At 47.3% G+C, this 10542-nt stretch overlaps 3 protein-coding genes across 3 annotated transcripts in view; 2 read left to right on the top strand and 1 right to left on the bottom strand.

Moving 5' to 3' along the window:
* cox6a2 (cytochrome c oxidase subunit 6A2) overlaps positions 1 to 752 on the top strand; it is a 2010-nt gene extending 1258 nt beyond the window's left edge. Inside the window, exons 3-4 of the mRNA XM_087809859.1 lie at positions 351 to 493; positions 589 to 752. Of these exons, the coding sequence (XP_087665985.1) occupies positions 351 to 493; positions 589 to 681 (236 nt within the window). The 3' untranslated portion in view covers positions 682 to 752. The remainder of the gene's footprint in view (positions 1 to 350; positions 494 to 588) is intronic.
* An 83-nt stretch (positions 753 to 835) lies between these two features.
* Positions 836 to 7346, bottom strand: armc5 (armadillo repeat containing 5). The gene is made up of 6 exons (XM_087809857.1): positions 6514 to 7346; positions 6339 to 6449; positions 3711 to 4596; positions 2955 to 3634; positions 2757 to 2889; positions 836 to 2144 (listed from the first exon to the last, which is right to left on the bottom strand). The coding sequence occupies exons 1-6, from the start codon at positions 6893 to 6895 to the stop codon at positions 1025 to 1027; spliced, it is 3312 nt and encodes a 1103-aa protein (XP_087665983.1). The 5' UTR covers positions 6896 to 7346; the 3' UTR covers positions 836 to 1024.
* Positions 7347 to 7623: 277 nt separating this feature from the next.
* On the top strand, positions 7624 to 9928 carry LOC148064730 (uncharacterized). Its single transcript, XM_087809986.1, has 2 exons — positions 7624 to 7789; positions 9348 to 9928. Exons 1-2 carry the CDS (start codon positions 7624 to 7626, stop codon positions 9926 to 9928), a joined length of 747 nt encoding a protein of 248 aa, XP_087666112.1.
* Positions 9929 to 10542: the final 614 nt, after the last annotated feature.

The raw sequence follows: 10542 nt of genomic DNA, 5'->3' as shown, positions 1-10542 counted from the left end.
TACACACATGCACATAGATACACTACACATGCTACACGTACACACACAAAATCATATTTAAACACTTCACATGCACATACACTACACACGCATGCATACACAAACACACACATACACACCCGTATTCACACAATACAAACATATATGCACACACACACGAGAAATGGTCTGTAAATACTGCAACACCAGAGTCAAGTACTGGACAATACTACACATATATACTTGTTACTACAGTATCACTATATATGTGTCACAGGATTCCCGACAGTAAACGACAGGTGTCAGTAGCGACTGCTCTCTACTGCCACCTAGTGACCATCATTACTAACACTCGTCCACTTGTGTCGCAGCAAAGACGTGGAAGATCGTGAGCTTCGTGGTCGCTCTCCCCGGAGTCGCCCTGTGCATGGCCAACGCCTACCTGAAGGAGACGCACGGCTCGCACCAGCAGCCCGAGTTCACGCCCTACACTCACCTGCGCATCCGCAGCAAGGTGTGAGAGGCGTGTGCGTCTGTGTGTGTTGTGTTGTGTAATGAAACCAAAAAAAAACAACAATGTTTCAACACGAACGATTGTTGTTCACGCAGAGATTCCCGTGGGGCGATGGGAACCACAGCCTGTTCCACAACCCTCACACCAACCCTCTGCCCGACGGCTACGAGGGCTCCGAGCACCACTGAGGGTCAGAGTGACCCGACCAAGAACCAAGATTCTGCTGCGAAGCCCGAAACAATAAACTCACTTTATTCAACCAGAGTCTTCTTATGCTAAGCTAGCTTAGCCAGTTAGCCAGTTAGCTCGTATGCTAATGCTAGGGAAAGAAAGAAGGCAGAGGCAGGTTCGGTGATTATATTTCCAGTCACATGATCAGATACATCTACACGTGATCACATGATCTGACCGTCCAATAACATCTATATGTACAACATAAACAGGTCCAGGTCCTTTAAATTAAAAAAAAGAAGAAAAAAAAGATACTTTTCATCAACATAATGAACCAGAAGTCGTTCAGGCGGATCTGGATCAGCTGAGAGCCCCAGAGACCAGAACCACCAGGTCCTGCTTCAGCGCGTCGGTGGAGTCGCAGTCCCGGGCCACCTGGCGGAGGCAGCGGGCGGCGAGGGAGGCGGAGAGAGGAGCCCGAGGATGACCCAGCAGCACCGACAGGCAGTCCCGGCCCAGTTCCGGTAAACTGTAGCGCTGCGAGAACTGGTACACCTGAGGCAGGACTGAAGCCACCGTCTTGCTTCGGGTGCAGTCCCGGGTCCTGAGACTCTTCTTTGGTTTCTCGGTCAAGTCCGTCGACTCGGTTCTGACCGGGTCCAAACCGTGCTTCCGAGTCGGACCGGGTTGGTCTTCAGTCTCCAGAACCAGCTCAGAGGTCTGACTGGCCAGGTTCTCCTCGGGAGTCTCTGGTTCTGGGTCAGGGATCACCAGCAGGGACACGCAGAGTTCCTCCAGCGCCCCCTGCAGGTCGGTCACTAGGAACCGGGCGGCGCCGGTCATGGCCTCCCCTAACGGACTCTTGCTGAAGTCCTCAGTTGGAGAAAACCCATCCTGCAGTAGCGAGTCCAGGACCCGACAGCGCCCCCCGGTGTCACGGTCGCAGCTCCGCAGCCGGCAGCCGTGCAGGAAGTGGAGAACGGGCAGGAGGGCGCCGGCGCTCACGTCCCGGATCCGGATGTCTTCGTCTCTGCTCGCCAGCGCTTCTCCAAACCCGCCTCGCAGCAGAGCTCTGAAGTACTCGGACCCGACCTGGTCCGGACCGGAACCGGCGACCGCCTCCCTGTCGGCGGGAACGCGCGCCCCGTCATCCAGCAGCAGGAACAGGTCGAAGTGGGACGTCTGGTACGGACAGTCGTCGGCGAGGCGCAACCTTTTCGACGGGGGCGGCGCCGCCGCCGCGCTGCCGTCGGACCCTCGGGCGCCGCTCGCCTCTTTGCTCAGCTTGACTCCGCCCACCAGAGCCGACAGCGACCCGGCCAGGTGAGCGAAGTACCGGGACTGGAGGTCGGAGGCGAAGAGAGGCGAGTCGGTCCAGTTGGCGAACAGGCGGGCGGAGGCGTCCGGGTCCACGAGGGGCTGCAGGACCGAGTTCAGACCGACCGAGTCCAGCAGGAGCTTCTTCAGCAGCGACTTGTTGCTGTCGAGGGAAAACATTATATATAGTTTAGAGAGTATTTATTTAATGATTATGCGTTTATCATTTAATTAAATTATTTATTTAAAATAAATTGGGGGTTTTTTTTAGACAAAGTTCGATATTGTGATTTAAATAATTAGACTTTGATAAATATATTTTAATTCATAGACTTTAAATCCAAAATATATATTTTTTATTCTTTAACAATTTGTATCCTTTTTTAATCTGATTTAAACATTTGTATTTAAAAAATGCTAAAAAAAATGATTATTATTATTATACACAGAGTTTGATATTCTACTTCCAATAATTAAAACATGTTTTGAATCCTTCTTTCTAAAATCAATATAAATAATCAATAATTGAGTAAATCAGACGTGATTGGCTGTAAGTCTGATGACACGATTAGATCAACTTTTTATATTGAATTTTAAAGTCTATGAATTCAAAAATATAAAATATTGAACATTTATTTTTGAATTATTGGAATTAAAATATCAAACTATATGTGTAAAAAAATTATTTAAGTTAAATTATACAAAATAAAATTCAGTGTAAAAAAATGACGATTTACTTCCTGGTCAAGATTATCCAATGGCAGGTTGGACTCACCTGGTGATGAGCGGCAGAGCCAGAGCGCAGTTCATCTTGTCCGACTCGGATCCCGACAGCATGACGTGGGCCAGGACTCCGGAACCGAACCCGGACTCGCACTGAACCCGCAGGTTGTTGAGCAGCGTTAGGCCTGCGGTCGGAACACAAGAGTCAAGTCCAGTTCAAGCGCTCGCGACCCCTCGTGTCTTCACTCACCCAGTTGCCTGACTTTGGTTCTGACCCGCTCAGGCCGCCTGTCCGCCTCGTCGCCCAGGCAGAGGTGCCGCTGGACCAGGGCCACGGCCCCGGAGCGGACCATGGCCTGGAGGCAGTTGGGGTTGACGCTGAGTCGACACAGCATCCTGAAGCAGCGGCTGCTCGGGTCCTGGTGGTGGGTGAGGTAGAAGATCAGGCTGGACATGGCGCCCGGGGTGACCAGGGAGGCGCTCGGGTCGGAGGCGTGAGAGAAGCGGGACAGCAGCAGCAGGATGGGCGACTCCGGGGTCCAGGGCTCGGGGTGATACGGGTGGTGGTAGCCCGTGGTCCGGGGGACCTGAGGGGGGGTCTCCAGGGTCTTGAGGGCGGAGGCCGACGAGTGCAGCCGCTGTCGCCTCCTCAGAGGGGAGGAGAACTTGGAGGGGGAGACCGGACTCTGGGCTGACGAGGACGAGCAGCTGGACTGGGGACACCCGAGGGTGGGCGACGGTGAAAGCCGACCCTCCGGCTGCGGGTCCGGTTTGGAGGACGAGGGAGCGACGGTCACGCAGGGAGACGAGCTCACGGGCGAGGAGTTGGCGTCGGGGTTCGGAGAGGAGGATGGGATGTGGAGACCCGGCCAGTCTCCGTCGAGAAGGTCTCCCTCGGAGGAGATCAGCCCCTCGGACACCAGCCAGGACCTGCAGGGTCAGAACACGGGTCGTAAACAAGATGGACACGAGTACACCGAGGCTGAAGCTCAGCTTTAAAACCCACCTGAGGCTGGAGAAGCTTGAGGAACACAGCCCGGCGTCTCGCGCCACGTCTTCCTTCCTGTAGCCTTCGGGCGGCGGCAGGTCGTAGGAGTCGTAGCAGGTGGAGGACCAGGGCGACATGCTGGACTCGGCGCTGACGTCCATCTTCTCCGGCGCCTCGTCCTTCGCTCTGGCGAGCTCCACCAGCCGGGCGACCAGCAGCGGCACCAGACCCAGGTCCTGCAGCTGCTCCATGGCGGCCTCGTCGAACACGAAGTCCACACAGGCCAGGATGGCGAATCGAGTCAGAGGGTGGGATCGATGCTCCGACAGGAACCGGGTCAACACCTCCAGACCCCCGCTCTCCTTCACCTTGGCCCGGTTGACCGCTTCTTTGCAGCACAAGCAGAGTGCCTTGAGGAACACCCCAGACTTCAGCGGGTCCTTCTTCACCTCCTCGGCGAACTCCTTGATGACCCCGAGGGACCCCACCAGGGGGCGCAGGCAGGCTTGGGAGCACATGTTGGCCAGAGTCTTGAGCGCCAACTCTTGGAACGGTTTGCCGGACTCCCCGCTCGCCATGAGGCCCAGCTGAGCCATGACCCCCGAGCGGGAGACTTCACGGGCGCATTCCGGGCCGCACCCGCGGGTCAGCTCGTGGACCGCACGCAAGGCGGCGCGCCTCAGCGCCTGCGGGTATTCCGGGGCGACGAGCGGGGCCACGGCCGAGAGCGCCCCCTGGGTGAGCAGCGAGAGGCGGTTGGCGGGCGTGTCGGAGAGGTAGAGGAGGGCGCGGGCGGCCGACTGGGCGCACTCCAGCTTCGGGCACGGCTCTTTGGGCGTCGCCGCCGAGGGCGAGGACGGCGCCGAGGACAGCGACACACAGAGGAGCAGGAGAGGAACTCCACCTGCGGGGGCAGCAAAGGTTCAACTAATCGAACAGGAGCTCGAGCTTCATCAGACCTGACGAGTCGCACGAAAGATAAAACTGCGGAGCAACTTTTCCTGAACATCGAGAAAGACCCGAACAATCGTGCTGCGACTCGATCGGACACAATATTTGGATCACAGGTCAGGAAATGCGAGTTAAAAACATCATAGACAAGGTCTTTGGAGTGAAATCATCAAAGCCAAAGTGTCGTCTGATTGGTCGGTTGAGAGAAGAAAGAGGACTTTCTAAAGATAAGGATTGAGTTCCCGATGATCCACTTCCTGAACTACGGAACGTCCTTGAACGTTACATGCGTCTGTCGACTCTCTTGGAGGTTTTTTCTTTTCATTTAAAATGTTCTAATGATGTGAAAGTGTTAAAACTTAGTTAAAGTTATTTATCGAAATGTTGTTTTTCTTTAGAATTTACTTATTTTATTGATCAATTAAATTCAATGGGTTTTTTTTTATTTAAAGGTTGAATTTTGTCCTTTTGAATAATTGAATTTAATAATTTATATATTAAAAGATTGATTCTATCTTGATTGAATGAAGTTTTTTTTTTTAATAATTGAATAAAAATATAACGTTTTATTTGTTTGTTTTTTTAAATAATATTCTGATTCCTATGAATAAAAAAAAAAAACATTTTTTAAAAATCCATATTTTTTGTTTCGTTGCCTTTTATCTTCAATATAGAAATGTTGGTATAATTAGTAACGACAGACAAAACCAAACGATTACGAGCTACATGATTGAACCTTTCAGCCAATCAGGCGACACACAGACGATATAATCCCAAATTACTACTTCAATAAAACTCCTTTTGTAATTGAAATTTAGTTTTTAAGCAACTTTTATTTAAATGATTTATGATTAAAGTAGCTTTTTCTGATGGTCTTTGTTTGTAACATGTTTTTTTTATGAAGTTTTATCTTGATTGAAAATATGTTCTGGATAGAATAACTTTTAATGAAGCAACTTTTTAGTAAGTAAGTAATTTTTTTATTCCCTTTTGTTCCTTTGATTGGATTGTTTTTATTTAAGCAACTTTTTAATCTTGATTGATAATGTTTACTTTGATTGAAGCAATTTTTCTTTATTTAACTTTTTTTCCCTTATTTAATACATTTTGTATTTAAGCAACTTTTATTTAAATTTAAATTATTGTATGATTGCAGTAACTTTTATGATTATTATTATTAAAAAATAAGCATCATTTATTCTTTATTGAAGAAACTTTTTTTGATCCAAATATTTCATTTTGTCGAAGTAAGTTCGTTTTATTTGTAAAGCAGCGTTCACAGAACAGGGTCACAATATATCATAATATTTTTAATTTTAATTTCAATATTATTCAATCAATATTTTGATCGAATATATATATTTTTTTAATTCAAGCATCTTTTCTAATGATCGAAACCTTTTTTTAAATTTATTTTATTTTCCCTGTCATCTGGTGATACTATTATAGCAACATTTATAGTGAATTTAAAAGGCTACAAATTAAAAGAAATGAAATTCTGAAAATGTATTTTTATCTATACATCTATCTATATTATATCTAACTATGTGTAAAATAATACGATTTTTTTTTTTATTCAATTATTCAAAAACAAAATTCAGTATAAAAAATACATTTCAGTAAAGAAAAGTTGCAATGAAATGTTAAATTCAACTTTTCAAATAATACCACATCAACGGTCAGAACTGGACTCACCAGCCGAGTGGATCTGCGCGGCGCTCTCACAGTCCATGGCCAGATTACCCAGGGCCCGAGCGGCTCGGTTCTGAACCGTCTCCAGGGCCACGTTCCTCTTCAGGATCTCCACTGAGGGGAATAGAAACAACTTTAGAACGACCGAGACCGGAACCCGGAGACGTTGCCGACTCACCCACGACCTCGATGCCGTCCAGCTTCCGCACCTCCACGCGAGTCTCCGGTTCCGTGCAGCAGTTGGCCAGGATGCTGAGGGCCAAGTCCAGGGTCTTCCTGGAACACTCCCGGTCTTTGAGAAGCTCCAGCAGGAGCCGGAGCCCGCCTCGACCCCGGAACCTGGTGATGCCCGCCTTGTCCCCCTTGATGTGCTGGGTCCGGATGGCGACCAGGGCCCGCCACTGAGACACCCTGGACCGCTTGTCCTTCCCGGGCTCCTGGTGCTCGGACCCTGACCTGGGTCTGCACAGGTGAGCCAGACACCAGGTGAGAGAGGACTCCGGCTGCGACGGTTGTCGAGACGGTCTCTGGTCACCGCCTTGCACAGGTGAGGCAGCCATGACCCGCTCACCTGGAGGCCTTCGACGACCCCTCAGTGATCAGAACTTTTACAACCAAAACTCATCCTTTTCATTCGCGCCTATTTTACTGTCCAAAATTAAATAAATGAATTTTCTTCCAAGAAATAATGACATGATTCAACTTTTTTTCCCCCCCAACAGAATTCTCTTTTAACTACTAATGAAAACAAACACCTGACGCCGCCGCGGTGGCTGATGGGAGATGCAGTTCCAGCAGCTTCGGTCCACTCGTTCAAAAAAACAGGCCTCCGCCGTTAGAAGGCCAACATCCGTCTCTCTAGCGAATAAACGTGTGTTTTCCACATGTGTGCTGTTTTTCTACAATCATTCACGAGGCGCGTCGACATGGGCTCAATGATTTGGTGCCATTCGTCGCATATTTTGGTTGGGACAAAAAGCAATCGTGTGTGTTAGCCGCTAGCGCCATCTTTAGCCAAACAAACGGAGCGGGGCGGGAGCGGGGAGAGAAGGAGGAGGGGCTGGCGGATATACTCTGGGATTTGTAGTCCTTCCTCCCGTCGACCGCCATCACAAGTTCCGGTTAGAAAACTACAAATCATAATTGAACACCTCTTTGCGGCTCGTCGCTGCCGTAAACGCCAAGACCGTAGTTCCTCACTTACGTCACTCCCGTGTCCCCCCGTCCAAGCCAGTTATATTCGACTACGTTTCCCAGGGTTCTCCGCGAGGCGGCGTCGAGCGCCTCCATGAGGTGTCTCGTGTCGTTGTCGAAGTCCTCGGTGGCCGCAGCGGTTGTTGGGCTCAGGCCGTCGTGCGTGATGGACGCGATGGAAACGCTCGTGATAGCGAGTTCTGGGGTGGACGGGAAGGAGGCGGTTCCGAACCCCGTGGTCACCGAACAGTCAAGGGCGGGTCAGTAACGGATCCGGACGTCATGGAGTCATCGATGAGTGCAGCGGTGCGAGCTCGAGCCGCGACCGAATATATCCAAATATAATATAGTTTTTAAAGACAACGAATACTTCGAGTTGATCAAGTAATATGTCATATCCGGTTGTTGAAGTCCAGGTGAAGCAAAAATGGCTAAAGTCACTTACAAGTTACAGTTTCATTGAGTTGTGCGTTTATGGTCAACTTTCTGCGTCACTCGTGTCAAATACACCGAGTGTCTCACGGACGAACCTCCTGCTGCAGCTCGAGGGGAAGAATAAGTTGTTTCTGCTTCGACTCTCAATTATAAACTTCCAGAGAATCTGACCTTGTTCATGATCTGCCTTTGATGCTCCAGGTGTGACTTTGTACTTGTGTCTCTGTGACAATAGTCGGGCTCAGGTAAAGGTGTGTGATAGAAAGTGTCAGAATTAAAATGAAAATAGAAACACAAATGGTTTTACTTCAGCTTATTTAGATATTATCAAAGGAAAATTCTAAATTTGAAAAATCAATTTCTCATTAAAGCCTACTATGTAATATTTAAAACATTGTTTCTGGCTCCCCCCAGTGTCAGAGCCGCGTTACTGCAATGATGTGAAACCTTACACAGAACATTTGCTTTTTTAAAAAAGAGGGATGTTTTATGTAATTTCTGTATTATTTATTAAAACAGACTTCAACACTTTTTTTCTCATTGAAAACAATCATTTTTTGAGATTGAATAACTTGGACACAAATGTTCTAACCTTAATATGGCCCAAATTACTACTTCAATAAAACTCCTTTTGTAATTGAAATTTAGTTTTTAAGCAACTTTTATTTAAATGATTTATGATTAAAGTAGCTTTTTCTGATGGTCTTTGTTTATAACATGTTTTTTTTATGAAGTTTTATCTTGATTGAAAATATGTTCTGGATAGAATAACTTTTAATGAAGCAACTTTTTAGTAAGTAAGTAATTTTTTTATTCCCTTTTGTTCCTTTGATTGGATTGTTTTTATTTAAGCAACTTTTTAATCTTGATTGATAATGTTTACTTTGATTGAAGCAATTTTTCTTTATTTAACTTTTTTTTCCAGGTAACTTTTTTTTCCTTATTTAATACATTTTGTATTTAAGCAACTTTTATTTAAATTTAAACTATTGTATGATTGCAGTAACTTTTATGATTATTATTATTAAAAAATAAGCATCATTTATTCTTTATTGAAGAAACTGTTTTTGATCCAAATATTTCATTTTGTCGAAGTAAGTTAGTTTTATATGTAAAGCAGCGTTCCCAGAACAGGGTCACAATATATCATAATATTTTTAATTTTAATTTCAATATTATTCAATCAATATTTTGATCGAATATATATATTTTTTTAATTCAAGCATCTTTTGTAATGATCGAAACCTTTTTTTAAATTAATTTTACTTTCCCTGTAATTCCCGAAAGTCCTCTCAGACAGACTTAGCGTCACAAGCATCAGAGTACGTGTCGCACTTTTTTCCGTTGCCACGACGACCAGCTGACTCCGCCTCTTCCTCCCAGACTTCACCTGGACTCTGGAGGCGACGTGGCACCTGGTCGACATCCGCCTGGAGATGGAGCCGGCGTTCGAGCGGGCGGTGTGCAAAAAGAGGAAGCTCTGGGACGTGGCGGCGGACAAGGTCAACGGCAAACTGCAGGAGTCCGGGGACGGCGCCGCCGCCGTCGTCGCCGTCAACGCGCACGAGTGCGACCTCAAGTGGCGGAACCTGCTGGCCACCTACAGGAAGAACAGGGAGCGGGCCAAGAGGCTCGGCCCGGCTGCCATCAGCTGGCCCTTCTTCGGCGCCATGCATCGGGTCCTGGGGCGCGGCCGGGACGAGCAGAAGGCGGCGAGGACCGTGGCCGGCAAGAGGTTCACCCCCATCCTCCCCACGCCGCCCCCTCTGGCCACCACGTCCACCTGCGGCGCTCGACCCCCTCAGGACGTGATCCAGCTGTACATGGAGCTCCAGGAAAGGAAGATGAGCATGTGGGCGCAGCAGAGGTCTCTGGAGGAGAGGAAGATCGACGCCATCAACAACCTCGCTCAGGCCATCGCCGGCCTCGCTCAGAGGAACAACATCAGCGCGGACGGACAGTAGATGTTAGAGTGAGAACATGGAAGCGTATCAGTGGAATATTATCTGGTTTAATTTAACTATGTTTTTTATGTTTTTGGAATAATTGAATTCAATCATTTATATATTGAAAGTTTTTTTTTTAAATTATTGACACCATTTTCAAAATGAACAAATCTTTTTTTTTTTACACGTAGGGTAACGTCAATGATTCAATATTTTTTTATTTTGTAGTCTTTTAAATTCAGTATCAAATTGTTAGATGGCGTGGCTGAGTGATCGTCACATGATTGGCTGAGTGATCGTCACATGATTGGCTGATTGATCGTCACATGATTGGCTGAGTGATCGTCACATGATTGGCTGATTGATCGTCACATGATTGGCTGCTTGATCGTCACATGATTGGCTGCTTGATCGTCACATGATTGGCTGATTGATCGTCACATGATTGGCTGATTGATCGTCACATGATTGGCTGCTTGATCGTCACATGATTGGCTGATTGATCGTCACATGATTGGCTGCTTGATCGTCACACGATTGGCTTAGTGATCGTCATATGATTGGCTGATTGATCGTCACATGATTGGCTGCTTGATCGTCACATGATTGGCTGATTGATCGTCACATGATTG

This window comes from Callionymus lyra, chromosome 15, assembly GCF_982586985.1.
Source record: "Callionymus lyra chromosome 15, fCalLyr1.hap1.1, whole genome shotgun sequence".
In the NCBI taxonomy this organism is placed as follows: Eukaryota; Metazoa; Chordata; class Actinopteri; order Syngnathiformes; family Callionymidae; genus Callionymus; species Callionymus lyra.
Note: the sequence above shows the minus strand (reverse complement) of the source record. Positions and strands in the feature narration are given on the sequence as shown.